The 17,889-nt window shown below is 45.7% G+C and overlaps 1 protein-coding gene across 1 annotated transcript in view; it reads right to left on the bottom strand.

Moving 5' to 3' along the window:
• IQCB1 (IQ motif containing B1) overlaps positions 1 to 17,889 on the bottom strand; it is a 786,328-nt gene that overhangs the window by 60,614 nt on the left and 707,825 nt on the right. The window contains exons 12-13 of the mRNA XM_069616694.1: positions 6,596 to 6,727; positions 6,127 to 6,283 (exon numbers count right to left, since the gene is read on the bottom strand). Coding sequence (XP_069472795.1) covers positions 6,127 to 6,283; positions 6,596 to 6,727 — 289 coding nt within the window. The remainder of the gene's footprint in view (positions 1 to 6,126; positions 6,284 to 6,595; positions 6,728 to 17,889) is intronic.

The following is a 17,889-nucleotide window of genomic DNA, read 5'->3' as shown; positions in this document are numbered from 1 at the left end:
CGGTCCAGAGGCAATTTCAGTTCCATCGACTGTGGTGATGACCTCTTTGCTGGTTTTAGGACGGAGAGGGAGGTTAATCCTAGAGGCCAATTCACGATCCACATAGTTTCCAATAGCCCCGCTATCGATGTATGCCTTTATTGCATGCAACCGCTTAGGCTTTTCTGGATCTACGAGAACCATTGGCACAATGAAATGCGAGGTCTGAGAGTTAGTTTTCAAGCTCGGCAAGCGGACCCCTACGCTTGTCGGGCTGAGTCGTTTCCCGAAACAGTCTTCATGGTTTTTATCAGCGGCTCCTTCCGCTTTTCGGGGCGGTTTTGCCGGGCAATCTCGTAGAAAGTGTCCAGAGTTCCCACAATAAAGACATAATTTTAACTGCCGTCTCCTTTCACGTTCCTTTTGAGTTAAGGGATCTTTAACCCCTCCAATTTGCATAGGCTCAGAGACATCAACTCCCTTGGGGTTAGCGTGGGTCTTGACCAACACCCGGGTCTCAAACCTGGACCGATCTGTTTTTCTGTTTTGAAGTCTGTGATCCAATTGGACCACTAAGTCTATATATTCTGTGCATTCTTGGGGCGGATTTACAACTTGGGCCAAGACATCTTTAAGTTCTCCGCGTAGACCTCGATAAAATAACGTGACTTTTATCCTCTGGCCATCCCGTTTCCACAATTAGTCTATTAAAGGTTGCAATATAGGATAGGAGGTCCTGATTGCCCTGTCGCAGGGACAGAAGTTCGTCATCCAGAGCCTGCCCCTGAGAGTGTCGAGCAAATAACCTTTCCATGCTTGCTTGAAATCCTTGAAAATCACGGAGAATCGGGTCATCTTGAGTAACCAGTGGAACTGACCAATCGGCAGCGCAGCCGCTGAGATATGACAATACAAAGGCTACTTTAGTCTGATCATTAGGGAAGGCCCCAAGTCTGCATAGGAAGTACAAACGACACTGATTCATGAATACGGCGAATCGTATGGGGTCCCCAGCAAAGCGTTCAGGTGGGGCCAGCGGCATGTTTCCAGGTAGATTAATCTGCACAGGGTTACTGGGAACCACAGGAGCGGGGTTCCCTCCGGAACAGGGTAGAGGAGTTTGTCCAGCTTGACCTTGCAAAAGCTGTCTGGCCAGGTCATCAGTTCTTTCCTTTGATATTATTAATTCCCTCTTGAGGGCATTAGTCTCTTGACGAGCGGCATGTACTTCGGCCCGTAATGCCCCCAGTAATTGGGCCAACTGATCAGTCTCAGAAGTTTCCATAGCGCCTGGGTGGGAATTTGTAGGAAGGCTTCGCGTTCTGTAACGCTCACCTGACTCCCACGGGGGCGCTGGCCTGGTTCGCGCTGCTGTGACCTCGTCTAAGGTGATGCGCAGGGTTCGGAAGACGGACTGGACCGGGCCCCAGATCTGGCTTGTCTGACTCGCAGAAGTATCCTTCTGTAGGTGAGAATAGGGGGTTAACTGTCTGCAGGGTAATGCAATCGGCCTCCCACTTACCCCTCTCACCCTCCTCAAAACCCTTCTGTGCTTCCCCGTAGCGTCTCACCTTAGGGTCTGGAAGGACGAGCTCTCCATCCTGCTTCTGATGCAGGGGCGCGTTGGTATCCAGTTACGTCACTGGATTTTCGGATGGGTGAGAACCAAACTTGCTTGGCTTCCAGGTAAGTTTTTCTATAAGTGGTTCCCCTTGTGCCAATGCATTAATGCCATGCATTAATGTTCTAATGCTAGTGTCTTTTTCCCCATAGGGGCCAGGGTACGGAATGCCGGGGAACAGGCACCGACCCGAGGTGAGCGGTGAAATCCTTGTGGAAATCAGGTAAGTCTTTAATGAGTGTTTTGGTAATGTCTTTTCATTCACTCATTAACGCTGATGTCTTTTTCCCCTTTGGGGCCGGGGTCCGAAAATGCCTGGATGCGGCGCGGACCCGAAATGAAAAGGGAATGACCCAAAAGGTAAGTCTTGACATGGAGTTTAGCTTCCCTTTTCCCTTCTTTCTCTCACCTTTGTTCTTGTCTTTTTCTCCCTAGGCGCGGGGGCGCGACTGCGAATCCGGATGGTCGCTGCTGAACATGGAGGCGCCCTGTAAAGGTAAGTAGAATGCGGCGCTGCAGCGATCGATGCGATGTGCTTTTAAAAATAAATGTCTTCCTTTTCAGGATTGTCGGCGAAATGTCTCTGGGATGCAGATTTAGCAGGTGAGGCCTTTTCCTTCTTCTGTTCTCTTGTTCCCTTCTTTTACAGGTGATTCAGGATGCTGGCAGGTGTGGCAGAAGTCAAGATGCAGGAGCAGACACGGTGAGCGTCCAGCTGCTAGATGCAGAACAACGCGAAGCACGTGTGGCTGATCGGGTGTGGTTTAAATAGCCTTGGAAGAAGTTTCTAGAATGTGTCCTTCCTCCAATCAGGTATGTATCCTTCCCGACCACGCCCGGGTGGTAAATGAGTCCCACAGGTAAAGTAGTTCCTTTCAGGCCTCAAGGAGGCCAGGGTTCTACAGCATGGTCTGCATCAGGTAAGTGTACCCAAACACTTTCATAATGAGCCTGGCGCCTATGGCGCCAGGACTGACGTTTTCTATGAGCCTGGCGCCATAGGCGCCAGGACGCTGTCCAAAGGGCCCCTATAAGGGGTTGCTGGGACCTTCCCCTGGGACTGGATGTCCGCTTTCGGGGACGCAGGGCCTGAGCCGGCTCCCCGGGAGCGGGCATCGTGACACCTACCTCCCAATGACTGAAGAGAAAACAAGAAACACATTGCTGCCCACAAGAATTTTGCATGCTCCCTGGGAAAGAAAAATGCGAGAACTTGCAAAGGAAGAGACTATCTGTCCAAAGACATCAAACTTGCTGGATGAGACAATGGACGAATACAGGATCTTCAGCAAAGCTGAGACATTCTTTCGCCTTGTTGCTACTACCAGGGGTGCAAGCCACAACTAATGCCAAGTGGTTACAAATCTTGAGGTGGGAACTGATCCAGCTGGCGAATGACATGGGTTCGACCTCAAAGGTGGAGTTACATGCCTAGAGACTAATGACAATGCAAAATAGGTACGTCCTAGACCTGTTGACGGCAATGGAAGGAGGCGTGTGCAAAAAGATAGGAGATTCCTGTCGCACATTCGTGCCTCCCGAAGATGCAGAGAATAGCTCCCTCTCACAGATAATAGGGGCCGTACACAACCTAGGAGGGCACATGAAGAAAGAAGCTGGAATACAAAATGATGATTGGTTCGATACAATGTTTTCCTGGGCACCATCCTGGATGGGGGGGGGCGATAGCGAAGATGCTGGTGCCTGTCATCGTTTTCGTCTTGGTCATTTTCTGCATGTGACAGATGGGTCTCCGATGTTGTGCCAAAGCAGTGCCCAATAGCGCAATGATGATGGTCTCAAATGGGTTAACACCTAAAGCACTTCTCAGGGCCACAGAAATTGGTACCCAAACTGATGACCCAAACCAACCCTGCATGATAGAAATGTATCACCCATTACATCCCCCAGGCACGGTCACCAAAACCCCACCTGACCTCGAGAACACTGGGTTGATCTAGCTGGGGATGGGGATTGCATTTACATGACATGTACCCCAGAAGAATATGTCCAGTCTGTGGAAAGCTTGCGAGATGTTTGTAGGGCACAGGTCCCAATTAAGGGCTCACTGCTTGGAGGCTAAAAGATTAGACGAAGAGAAATCCAGGAGGAATGCTGAAGAATATAGAAGGACTCATGGGCCCCTTGGGGAACTTATTGGGGCGTTCACTACTGTAGGGAATGTTGGGAAGGAGAGAGGTCTTCCTACCCCCCAAGGTGATACCAAATGAGAAATAAATGCTAGTGGGCCCATCCTGGGAGAAGAAGGGTGGGGGGTGCTTGTAGAGAAAGATTCAGGGCCGAGCCAGAGCGTGTATTAGGCAGATGTATTTCAGGCTCTGACAGCAGACCCCTTGCATGAGAGCGAACACCATCCCCACCCTAACCAGGTCTGACAGAGTCCATGAAATTCTCCATTGTTCTGCAGAAGTTACAGGCCCTCACTCCCTGGGATGACTGCACACAGCAAGGTAATGAGAAGGGATCAGCGCGCTTCTTGGCAGTACCATCCCACGCAAAAGATAGCAAGGCCCTCCAGCCCCCAGCGATCCCTGCACGAGAAATATAGCTTAGCAGCACTTTCATCCTGAGACCCCTGCATGCCACAAGACCATGCAAGCACAAACCACCTACCATAAGCCTTACAACCCCCGATTGATGACTAAGATCAGAAGGCAAGGCTATCCCGCCTTCACAAGTGGGTCACGTGATTTGTGCAGTGAGGTGCAGGGTGGCGTCTAAATTATAGCACAAACCGAAGGTGGAGGACCATGGGAGTTGCTGATCTGCCTGGAAACGAGTGAAGTGAATGAGTAGGTATCCAACCTAGACTACAAGCCCCATATTGCATGTATTTCATTGGGTCAATCAGTGCCTTACAGTCACAAGGTGGTGAAGGAGAACAACTAAGAGGAGGAGGAGGAGGAGGAAGAGACAACAATAGGAAAAGGGGAGGTGAAGAACACCAAATAGGAGGAAGAGGCGACCAGAATAAAGGGGGAGGAGCAAAACAAAGGAGGAAAAGGAGACTGTAAGAGGTGGAGGATTGGAAAATTAAAGATTGGAGGAAGTCAATATCAAAGAGCAGAGGGTTTTGCTGGGAAAGAGCAAAATGAGGTTCGTACAGAGATGGAAAAGGAACATGTGAGATTGAGGGTGGAGGAAAGGGAAAGCAGTTTATGGAAGCAGGTCAAAGCAGATACACGCTGTAATACGTCAGATCCCATAAATACATCTTTCCCAAGTGAGAAAAGTGCGTTCGGAAAGAGAAAGGTTTAAACAGGAAGCATGAGGGTAGGTGATCATCCATGAAAAGCTAGGGATGGTTGGAAGAGAGCTAAAGGAGGAGGGAAGGGGAAATGACAGAGATAGACAAATGATATCACATGCTGTCCAAAGGAGTGTGATGGAAAGTGGGTTGGAGGCACAAGCAAATGGTTAAGTGTGGAGAAGCAGGATATGAAAGAAACAAGACTAAAAGAGAGGATAGAAGAGTTCCTTCTCCCAAAGGTGCAAGCTCATGACAGTGTGACAACGAGGTCCAGGGATTTGGGTTGGGGAAGGGTCAAGCCAGACATTTCGTAGCCAGTGTATGAACCTAGCTCACTGTCAGCCACCCCAAGACCTTTAGTGGCTGGCTCCTTAATGGTTCTTGTGGAGCCCATTCTGGTGATACACCACCAGACCCATGGCAGCTTAACCTGAGTGATGACCGAAGACGAGAGAAGCAAAACTGAAGACAACATAGCTTCTTCATAGCTTCTTCAACCTTCAACAGAGGAAAAGGAAAATATCCAAGGAGAACAGCCTGTACCATAGAGCCACCCAGAGAACGTTGCAGGGCTTTCAAAAGACAGAGTGATTATAACTTGCACAGGCTCAGGAGAGCTTGGTTACTTGACAATCCTAAGGCAGGAAAAGGTTTAAGGTATTTGGACAGCCCTTGAGTCCTATTATCTGTGGCTTTCATGAGGGAGGAACTCTAAAGGGGGAGATGGCAAGTGATAGGAATTGGCAGTTCCCTTATCCTCAGTGAGAATCAGGGGACTTGCCCTCAAGAGATGTGAAAGCTCGAAAGAAGAGGAACAAGAGGATTGGGAGAGGTGTTTGTCAATCAGCAAGACTGGAGTTAATTATCGGTTCAAGAAATAGTTATGAACGATACTGTTGTCTATTGGTCCTGTGTCAACACTACTTGCCTTCCTCACATGCTTCATTCTTTTGTTAGACTTGTGCCATACACTCCATTTTAATGAACTAGTTAATTCCCCCCAGCATTCCAACACCTTCTTCCAGCCCTGGTGTAGCATGTGTGATCTTGGGCCACTAGATAAACCAATGACATCGCATCTATAAGGAGACTAAGCACCAAATATTCCCCTTAGGGTGACAACTGGAATACATTGGGCAGCGCAGTAACCCATGAATCTGCCGGTAGAATGATGCTGACATAAAGCGCAGGAGGAAGAATCACATAGATCACATTAAGCCATCTCACCACAAAAATAAAGATTAATTCTACCTACTTGATAACATTTTAATATCTGTATTGATCTGGGCCAGCAAGGCTTCTCTCCGCAGCTCAGCTTTTTGCTTGAGGTTTCTCTGCAGTAGGTATTGTCCTAGTGTCTGCTGGGCTTCAAGGTGAAGCTCTTTACTTCTTTCATCAGACATTTGGGACACCTACAGTGAATAATAATTGAAATAATACCATTTATTAAAAAAAAACACAGCTACAAACAAGCATTATTATCGTAATCGCTTTCTCAGTGCATGAAATCTTTCTAAAAGTGGAGTACTTTATAGTTAAGTTAATGTCTTTTCCCAAATTCTTCCTTACACAACGTGTGCTTTCCTTAAACAGATGGGCACAAATCATTCAAGGCCCAATTGATTGAATTTAGAGAAATGTTTCATAATTATTCTATTTTTGTAAACTGATTAACAATGATACATATAAACTGTACTAAAGAGTAGTAAAACCGATATGCATACCGGATGTAGTGTGAGGTAATTGTCAACTTTCTGCTGCAGTTCAATTCGTTGGGCGTCTGTGAGGTCTTGTGGTCCTGTCCATGGCGCGTAGGCTTCCCTGATACTCTTTCTTTTTTGCAAAAACCTCAGAACCTTCATAATGAAAAGAATGAAATTGTCACTTAAAAATCAATCAATCTGAAACGACTGCATACCATTTTGATATGAGACTTACATTTTCAGTATTAATTTCAATGCCTATTGACGGTCAATGCTTTTGTACCTTTTATTTTACATCTACGTGCCAGTTAGCAGCCTTCAATCTACCACTGGTTCCCACGCACTGACTAACAGTTTGCTGGCCAATAACAGAAGTTCACTTTTCCCTTCTCCGAAAACGCAATTATTTAATTTCCTCAGAGTAGCATTAGCCTTTGGATCACGAAATGTGACCATTCAGCCAGATATTAAGTGTAATTATACTTAGTGAAGCAATAATGTAGGTTCTTCACCAATGATATTTCTGTTAATCCACACAGTATTGATTATGCTGCAAAACAAAATATTCATGTCAACATCTATTTAGTTCAATGTTCCTATGGTAGGGTGACATCAGAGATCTAAACGACATATAGAAAACGCAACCTTGAAATGAGCTCATTGTTGCAGAAAGGTATAGTGTACATCTGTGCCCAATCAGAGACTATCTTTAGGCACATTATGTTTTGCATTAAATCATGATATGAGCTTGTTCAGGAAGTGGTTCCTTCTGGTTTAAAACCCACTCTAGTAGAGCCTGAATTAACTGGCTGGAGAGGATTTACATTTTGAGGGCTTGCATTTACAGAATTTCCTGTTGTAAGTTCTATTCCCCATACTCTTTCCTGCATTGATATCTGTCCTACTGTTGGTGTTAGTCAAAACTGGGAGAAATCTGTGGGAGGAAGGTATCCATTATAAGAAAAAGTTACATACTGTGCCTATGTGCCTCTCTTTAGCATTACAAATACAGATAAAAAAGGACTTGACTGTTGCATGCTGACCCTGGTGGACGAGTAAATGTGTCAGGTACGTTTGGAAAACCAGGAAAATAGAACACCAACCTCTGAAGAAATAGCTTCAAAGAGAAATGACAACATCCAAAATGGTGGCCTGAGGTTTCATAAATTGCCCTCCTTAGACCATGTGACTAGCTGTCAGAGAATGAGAATGCTAGGGAATAAGGAGGAGCCAATGACGAGTAAACGGGACATAGAACTACCCACCAAATGGGTGAAGCCTTGAAAAGGGGATGCGACGCAGGAGTGAGAGGGCGGGTGAAGCTGTGGAGGCTTGGAAGAGGTGACCCAGAGCTTCATGTTTTCTCTGGTAATGCCCAGAGAGTGCCTTGAGCAGAGGAGCTCTGTAGTTGGGCTTGCTCGACCCAAGTACGAGGCTCTACCAGAGAGCCATGGCTGTTTGAGAGGTTTCTAAGCCTGGAACAGTGGCAGGGAACTAGCAGAGAAGCCAGGACAGCAGCACACAATGAATAATGGATGCTGGAGATGCTGTCACCAGATCTATGAGATATCTTCCAAAAGCTGGAGCCATATGACTGATAACTGGAGAGGAGATCAATGCATCAGGACGAGCCAGAGAAGCCTGAAACATGAAACGGAATGAGAAGAAGTAAAAGGACAATGCTAAAAGGAAGACAGATCTGGGAGGTATGTGAGAAACCAGAAAGTGTCTCACCCACTAGTCGCCAGGGATCTGTGATCCCGGTGGCCGGGATGACAGTTCCTGGGGTGGACCAGTGCGGGAGGATCACCTGGATGAGGGGTCTTTGGGGAGTGGAAGCGGGACACCGGATGGAGAGACGCAGTATGCCCTTCCCTGTAACACCTTTACCCCAACCTACCAGGTACGATATTTAGGAACTTAAACCCCCATCCCTCTTTTACAACACAAACACGTTCTCACAGACAGCTGCTATGAGAGAAAACAGACTAACACCCGAGCAGTATAGCTGACGGAATACAATCGTCAGGCGAGGTCAGGCAATAACTGACACACACAGACACAGACACACACACACCCCCCTCACCCCCCCTTCCATTACATTACATTATTGCACCACACAGATAAAAGGCGGAGCATGAAAGCACACTCTGAGCACAGCAAAGCACACGAGGAAACAGCACTTTCAAGATGGCAGTTAAAAAAGAGGAGAAAGACGGTGAAACAGAAGGGGATTGCAAGGAGGGAAGTTCCCTTCACCTTTTCGACAAGGAACCATTGCTTTCATGAGCCCTCGAGATTGGAAAACTTAACACTAGGAAAACAGGCTGAAGAATCCTGCATTGTGTGTCGGAGGTACCCGAGCCCTCCCGTATCGTTAATCAAGGCGGAGAGAATTGCTAGCTGCCGTAGTACTGTCCTTGGCTTCAACAACATAGCAGCGTCAGTGAAATCAACACAGCCGGTGAGTTGTGGAGACCGATAAAAGACCGGTCTGTGTTGAAGCCAAGGTAGCAAGCAGCAACATTGTATGGCGAACGCTTGAACCAACATTGTATGGAACGCGTGTGATAACCAACGTGAGTAAAGTTGAACTGCAGATGAGTGATTGAACTGTGAAACCAAGATACAATACCTTTGACAGGGTGGTCCGGCACCGCATGTATGCTCAATCGAAGGTCTCTGTGAAAGAGTACTAAAGGATTGTGAATAGAAGTGGTTCTGTGACGGGTCAAGCAAAATCCAGCACCCAATCGAAAGTCTTCGATGTTGGTACAGTAAAGAAAGTGTATGACAAAATAGAGAAAAATAAAAATAAAGAAAGTTGATCCGAGCCCGGCAGAGGGAGATCAATTGAAAGCTTTGGGTTAAAGCAAGTTTGTGTTAAAGTAAATAAATCGGTCCGAGCCTGGCGGAGGGAAACCGATTGAGGATTTTGTGTCAAAGTGGATCTGAGCCCGGCGGAGGGGTTCTGGGGTGAACACTGAATCACCCAAAAAGTTGGGTACGTGAAAATCCTAAGAACATTGTGCTAAACTGAATCTGAGCCCAGCGGAGCGGGATCCAGAGGTGAACAGCAAATCACCTAAGAAAATTGCATACATGTGAAAGGCAAATGAGAAAGGAACTTTATAGTTTGTTTGTTGCATCAGGCCCTCTGAAATAAGAGACTCTGAATGGCAAAGAGACTTTGGCACAGAAGGCCATGATGTTAAAGTTTTGAACTGCACCCTCGTGCTAGAGAAGCCCGAGACTGTGCTAAGCTTGAGTGTGCCACCTTGTCATCTGCTGAAAACGTGGGGAAGGTAAGCCAATGGCTTGAATATCCTTACATGTGTTTTCTTGAACACTTTTCGTTTGCATAACATTGTTTCCCACGCTCTTTGTATTTAGAGGTAAGGATTGGCAATAGGTTTATTAGTATAGGGCCTTTTATTTTGACAAGACACCACTAGGACTGCGTTATCATTTGATGGTTGTAGCTTGCTCCCATCTTTAGATTTAGGATTAAATAGGCACTTTTCAAACCCAATTGAACCTCAACAAACATCCTTGAACTGTGGTCACTTGTGTCTGTCTTACTGTTGATACCATGCCTTCCTTAGAGGTAAGAGTACAGGAATTAGGCCCACCACTGCATGTTGGGAAATGTAGTTAAAGTACCAACGTGTCTAATAAAGACAGAGAATGAGCTCTCAGACACTGCAGTCTGGGAATTGTAATTCAGGTGCCAAAGTGTCTAGGAAAGACTCTGCAAAGCATTTTTTGGATGCAATCATAGTATCAAAGCGTTCCTTAAAGACTATGAAAGAAGGAAATGTCAGACAGTATATTCTGAGAGATGAAGTCCCAAAGTGTTTACAAGAAACATTCATGAACAGAAGTACCATCCTGAGACCACTGAGAAACACATCCTTCTGATACCTTAGATAAAAGCTTTGAAATGATTTATGTCTGCTTTGGAAACTGGTTCCCTACATTACCTTCAATAAAGCTCTTTCCGATGGAAACTGTGTTCCTCTGCCTGATTCCTCATCAACCCACCGGCCAACCCTTCAAGTAGATCGCTCATAAAATCGAATAACAGTTAGACCAAACCTTATCCTTTGTAACTGGGGAAAACTGGGAAGAAACTGAGCTCATAGAACAAATACCCAACCTCTTATATGATATGATAGTGATATGATAGTTTATTTATATAGCGCCTATACACAATGCGTTTCAAAACACTTCAAGGCAAAGAAGGGAACAAGGGAAAATTCAACGACATTCTTACAGGCCATGAACAGTAAGGATGTGAAATTAACTATCGTACTCGGCCTGACGACATTTCAGATAGTGCAAGTGCTAAGACATAGATAAGGAAGGGGGGAAACAGACAGGCGACTACCGTACTAGGCCTGACAACATTTCTGGTAGAGTCGGAGGAAAACAAAGGGTGAGGGAGAGGGGTGCAGAAAGGGAGGGGAGGAACAAAACAAGTGACTATCGCGTACTAGGCCTGACAACGTTTCAGATAGTGCTGGAGGGAGGAGGGGCAACAGTAAGGGGATAGGGGAGCGACAGACGAGGTTGCTATCATAGTAGGTCCAGGGACAATTCTGATACAGTAAGTGCATAGAAGAAAGTAAGGGGAGAAGGGGAGGAGATAGGAAAAGAGAGAGGGGAGCGGAGGGGAGAAGAGAACAGAGTAAGCAGTCGAAAAGAGTGGAGAAGCAAGAGAGGAGAGCGAATACAATTGCAGAAGTCAGTAGTAACACATAATGTTGCAAGCCAGGATACAAGATGAAGATGGAACAGCATGATTCAGGGCCACCATGAGTACAAGATGCAAAGGAAGTCCAGCATGAGAGTTGAGAAAGGGTGACGCACCGTGAATCAAGAAGTCCATAAAAGTAAAATCCAGCAATGGCCACAAGACGGTGATGGTGAAACCAGAATGTATCAGGACAGACTCCTGTGTGCAGGAAGGGGGGTGCACAAGGGAACAACACAGGGGGGACCAGAGAGGGTGGGGATGGCCTGTTGGGACAGAGTGTGTACTGCGAGTATCACTTCTGGTGCTGATGGTGCCAATGATGATGTGAAGAAGTCAGTGTGGAGTTACACAGGGTGCCCTCTAGTAGCATAGCAATTGTAACATTCCCAGATTGAGTCTACCAGTGGGGCTATTTCAGTAATTGAGAAGTTTAGATATGTTTTAACAATATTAATTTAAGAAAAAACAGTTTGTGTTCTATTGTTGAGTAACGCAATGGAAGTATTTGAATGCAATATATTATTCTCTTGAGCTTCATGGTCTATCATGATCTGGATGGCATTTTGGGGGTATCCAGTGAAAATGTAGCCAACAAAAATGTAGTCTGTGCAGAAATCGTGTGGAACATACCTCTGCAGTGAAAAGGTCCCCAAGCAAAAAGTTGCCAAAAATGCAATGCTGCAAGGTTAAGTGTTGGGTTTAAGGAGGGTTTAGGGGGCTTCCAATCGAATTCCCTGGTTTATGGTTAGGGTAAGGCTATGGTTAGAATTAGGGTAAGGGTTAGGTACAGAGTGGTTGTGGGAGGGCTGGTGATGCTGTGGTTTAGTTAGTGGTTAGGGTAGATTAAGCATCAAGGTAAATGTTAGGTGTGAAGGCATCATGAAGCAAGACACAGACAACAGACTTAAAGTTCAAACAAAAGATATTTATTAACTTAAATGTCAGGATGGTAGAAGGCCTAACTTGCCCTATGCTAAGGTGGGATTTCCCTACCTGAACGAAACTAAGGAATGTCTGAGTCAAAGAGTTCAACTTAAAAGTCTGTCTGTGTCCAAGCCCTATGGTTGCCCTCACAACTAAAGCTAAACAGTGAGCAGGGATGTCAATAATTAAAGAAATGGTGATTAACACAAAGTTCTAAGCTTCTTCCAGCTCTTTGCTTCCTTCTCAGCTCCCCTTCCCCAAGTTCAAGAAAGTTCCACAAAAGTCTTAGAATTACCTCCTGACATTCAAGGTAACACAGTTCCACACAATCCTCAGGGTTCCCTTCCCCAAGTTCCAAGCAACACAGTTCAATAGAAAAGGGTCTTGAGGCCTAGTTCTCAAGACAATACTTTCAGTTCCTCAACTCTCAGGATTGCCTTTCCCAAGATTTCAGCTCAGCCATTTGTACTTATTTCAGTCTTTCAAAAAGGTCTTTGGTTCTCACAGTTCAGGGTTCACTGGTCAGGGCGCAGTTGTTAGACCACACGATCCACCCATCATAGGTCACGCAACCAGGATCCCAAGGCTCTCCAGCCAACCCAGGTTCTTCACAGGAACCGCTGTGTTCAGAGTCACATTCACTTAGCTCCTCTTTGTTGGCCTCTTGGCTTTATATGCAGGTTTACACTTTACTGGCTTCCTGGTTAGCCTCTTGGCTCTGCCATAACGTGACACACACCTCTTGCCAGTCTTTGGCCTTGCCACACTACAGTTACTCATAAAGTTCACTTTGTGGTGGTCTTTCTCGTTTCCCACCTTTCTATGGCACTCTTTCACACTTGCGCTTTTTCCTACATGTTGTTTTCACATGGGCACTGTCTCTTTGGCTGTCCTTTGCTTTGCCCATAAATGCTACTCAATTCCATATTCAATATGCTTAATTTCAATTTTTCCTTCAGTTCGGTGTTCAATAAGCATTCGATATGTTTATTTTCAAATTTCTATTGCGTTTGGTGTTCAATATGCATTCTTAATTTCAAGTTTCCATTCAGTTTGGTAAATATGCATTCATTACCTACTCGCAGCCCGAGTGCCTCTCCCTGACACTCAACGGTTGTCGGCGTTCTTCCTCTGAGGGTCCCACTACTTCTTTCCTCTTCGTAGGTGTAAAGACTGGAGGGGGTGTCTGTACTCCTGCTCTCTATATGGCAGAGGAAAGGCACAGAGGACCCCAGCCAAGATTTTCTATTATTGGTAACGTAGTCAAGCAATCAAGGCCTAGCTTATCAGGAGTTGATGCGGGCTGGCCCCAAGCACCCACAAAGGAATGTCCGCACACTCTATTAGTTAAAACACAGTCTTTATATAATTAATGTTCACAGTTATGTACAATATCACGATAACTCACTTTGTACTCGGTTATCTGCAATAACAAATCTATACAGTTCTACGTGGTACCACAATTACTATTCAATCTCTTTAAAGTGCATTAACTGTACGGTTAAATGTCACACAAATCAGTTCGTAAAGGAAACCAACAATAGATATAAGAGGAAAGCAGTTGGTTAGAACAATTGGCAGAATACTGGTCCCTACCACTAGACACAGTTCCGTGTGGAGATCCCCCAACTTGGGTAACCTGTAGAATAAAGTCCAGTCGTCCGGCGTCTCTGTGGTCTTTAGGTGCAGGGAAACCCACCGGTGGATGCTCCTCGGCGTGTCGGCGGCCTCTGCTTTCTCCGGCGGGACAAAGTGGTCAACGATGCAGACGAGAGTGTCCTTGGATCAAATGTTCTTAGGCAATGGGAGCACAGCGGCTCCGGTCGGCGACGGCGGTCGTCAACAGTGATGGACAACAGTCCGGGCGCTTCTCCTTGGGATTCCACGGCAGTCCCCGGCTCCGGTCGGCAGCCTTTCATAGGTCTGTCTACCAGGGAGCTTTGGCATAGATCAGGTGATGCACGATGGTCCCTCGTAGCTCGAGGAGAGGTCTCCTTACCAGGTCCTCTCTTGGATCAGTTCTTGGAGACACAACCGCTTTCAGATCGGCAAAGTAGAGCAACAGCAATTCTTCTCATCCAACAGTGCTTCTAGGTCAAGCTTCAGTTTCAACTCCAGTTTCTCTTCAGCTTCTGAACGATTTCTAGCAGTGAGAGGCCCCCAGATATACTGTTGATCTCCCATTCATTCTGCTGGGTCACATTCAGGCAAGCAATTACTCAGAAGGGCATTCAGCAGTCAGTCAGCCAATCAGGCGCACAGTGCATTCAGGCCGTCCTTCCCCATCCAGACACTCACAACACAGAATGTGGATTCGAACAAGTACCATGCCATTCAACACTACACACTGCATTCATACCAGTTTCAGGCAGAGTTGTCTCAGTCATTGTGTCAAACACCAGATACCAGACATCCACAACAAGAAGTGTCTATTCGTCACACACTCCATTCACCCAGGTCCCACCCATAGGTGTACCCACAACATACGATCGCTGGAAAGGCTTCAGCCAGTCTGGTCGTCACTTCGCCACACTACCATATATGGAACTTCCACCCAACAGCCGGTCAGTGGGAAGGGACAGAGTCAGGGCTTCCCGGGACTTTGGGAAGATTAAGGTAACAGGCGATGGAAGGCAAGAGTCCACGGGTGCCATCTTGTTTCCATCAGGAGTCTACCGACTCCAATGACAGGGCCTGGGCATCCCAAAATGGAGGATGCTCAGGGCACCAGTCATTTCAGCACGAAGCTGCCACCGGCCCGTACCCTGCTCTGTGGGCCACACACAGGTGCCCAGAAACATACTATAGGGGCACAGGGTTGTACCCCCAACCATGGCAAAGAATTCTTTTACTGTACCAAGACCCACAGGTTGGGCAAAATTGAAGCCCAAAGAAAGTAAATTTAACCAAACCCTATGGACAAAGGATTAGTTTAGTTATACCTATCCATATAGGGAATTAAAGGAATCTAACTAACAAAGAACTCCCTACATACCCGGGGGCAACTACTGCATTTGAGTTTCCCCCAAGCTTGTTTGTTGTATGCTTTTCTTTCCTCTGTAATTTTCGTTGGATTGCACTTAGTAGCACACCTGTTGTAATTTTAACTCTTGTTTGTCAAGTTGTCTTTATGCTTCAAAACAATTTACGTATGTTTTCTCTTATATCTTCGCACAATGCACCATGAAACTGAATGATCCATGTCATGTGTATTCATGTACTATACTTTGAAGAAATCAATATAAAGTCTTTTAAAAAATGCACAAATGTTGTGGAGGAAATAATTTTTCCGAATGAGTATTTCATTTATGATTTTGAATTGCTCCATGGCTATAGGTCAACATATGACTGTTGTTCTTTTCCCTCCAACCAGCTCAACTTCACTAAAACAAGGACAAATGCGCCAGTATTAGTGAATTGAGACACTCTATAGCACTCTCGAAAAGAAATTGTCGTTTGTTTGCTCCCCTAGAACCCACTTTTAATTAGACTGCACCAAGAGGGTAGGGTCCACCTATGTCTTATGGCCCCCACCCATGGGTGCCATAAGGGTATCCCATGGGTCTGTACACCAAATCAAAAGAGAGCTGCACCGCCAGGAGTCCCACATGAACTCCTGCGCAGAAAACACGACAGAACACACAATAAAAAGCAGTAAAGGACAAGGATACGGAGGCCTTGTCCCTCTGAAGCATTTCCAGGATCACAGTAGGTCAGTGGGCCAGCTTCTGCAAGCCCGACATTTACAACAGGGCCTGCCTGGCACACGCTGGTGGCTCTGCTGCATCTGTGTGGATGCGGGTGGCGTCCTCCTTTCTTCTGCACTTTAGCAGCTCCAGCTGTTGTTCCTCGAGACAGAGGCTCCCTCCCTGGGCTGCTGGCCGGCGTCCTGGCTCCTCCACAGGTCCCACCACGGCTGTCTCCTCTTGGAAAGCATCCACTGCTGGTCTCTCCCCCACAGGCCTCCCTGTTTCTCTCTGTGGTGTTCTCTAGCTCTCACTTTATACACCTACAACCACTTAACAGGTTGCAAGTGTGGATCATTAGGTTTTCCTAACTATGATTAAGGGGACATGCCCGACTCTCACCATACTCTGCAGGAATCTTCCTCGTCCCAGTACCAGAGTGGTAAAATGAAGGTATAGTGTTGATTACTCTCAGTCTCCTCTTCCTCGTCCAAGTACTTTAAAAGGTTAAATGTGGGGAAATGAGGGGAGAGGTCTTGCAATATATAAAGGTTGGGGGAGGGTTAGGTTGGTCATCAATAGGGAAAGGGGATACCATGTCTCGCCTGTGGGTACCCCACTCCCACTCTCTGAGGACCCAGAGCCCAGGTGATCCTCCCTCACTTCTCCACCCCCATTGTCAGGATCCAAAAGCAATGGCATTTTCCTGGACACCTGAGAAGAGGATCCAGGGGGGGTTTAGGAGTGAGGATACCCTCTGTTTTCTTGTTATAGCTACCCTCAGGCTTCACGCACATAGGGTAGAGGTTATGGTAAGGCTAGGGGTAATAGAGTAAGGGCTTCTGCAAGTGCTAAAGAGAGGGAGAGAGACGTTGGGGAGGATTGGTGATGATGGTGTAAGATAAAGGTAGGATAAACCTATGGGTTAGGGTAGAGTAAGCATTAGGGTAAGTGTTAGAGTAGCAGTTAGGGTAAGGTAAGGGTATTCACAACTTTTGTCGAATATAAATTGGTCCCTTTTTTTAGCCGAACATTGTGCTGCATTTTGTAAGGGAACTAGGCGGGTTGGAGTTAGGTATATAGAGAGAGGGTGGGGGTAAGGCGAGGGAAGGTGTGAGGGGTCTGCCTCCAGATTTTGCTGTAAAACATTAGTGTTTTTATTTTTTTATTGTTATTTGGTAATTTGCATTTAACAAATTGACAAGTATATACATATAATAACAAACAAGCAAATAAGAATTATACAAATTCCTTTTCAAACATTCTAATTCAAAGGAAAGCATGCCCTCGACCATACAAACTATAAAATTATTGAGGCATGACAATTCTACTATACAAAACCATTCATATAACATTTCATTCACACAATGCTAAAAACCCATACAATTTATTTTCTAACAATTAGTTAATATGTAAAAAAATGCACACTCCTTAAAACCTCCCAAAGGAAGAGAAAAGAAAATAGAAAAACAGATTTTAAAATTCAACAATTCTAAAGTGCTTATGTGTTAATCATTTTTTAGTTTCAGTGATTTAACAAATCCTACCAGCGCCAAAACCGTTGACTTAAAACATTTGGTAAAACAAATTCAACCAATTTGTATTTGACCAAATAAATTTGCCAAATAACATAGATCCAGGACTAAAGCAAGGGTTTGCATTAGGGTAAGGGCTATGGAATTTGTGGTGAGCTGGCGATGGGGTTGAAGTATGGGTCACTGTTCATGTTCTATTTAATTTGGTATTTTGTGTGGACTCACATGCAATAAAATGTTTTAGCATGCTCAAGGGTTAGTGTTAGGTAAGGGTTTAGGGTAGAGAATAAGGCTTGTAATTGGAGCTAAGCTAAGAGTTAGGAATTCAGTTAGGGTGAATGTGGAGGTATCATTAGGGGTTTGATCATTCTTGTGCATTTAAAAATAGCTTTTTGACCAGCTTATTATTGG

Source organism: Ambystoma mexicanum, chromosome 9, assembly GCF_040938575.1.
Source record: "Ambystoma mexicanum isolate Mex_15411 chromosome 9, UKY_AmexF1_1, whole genome shotgun sequence".
In the NCBI taxonomy this organism is placed as follows: Eukaryota; Metazoa; Chordata; class Amphibia; order Caudata; family Ambystomatidae; genus Ambystoma; species Ambystoma mexicanum.
Note: the sequence above shows the minus strand (reverse complement) of the source record. Positions and strands in the feature narration are given on the sequence as shown.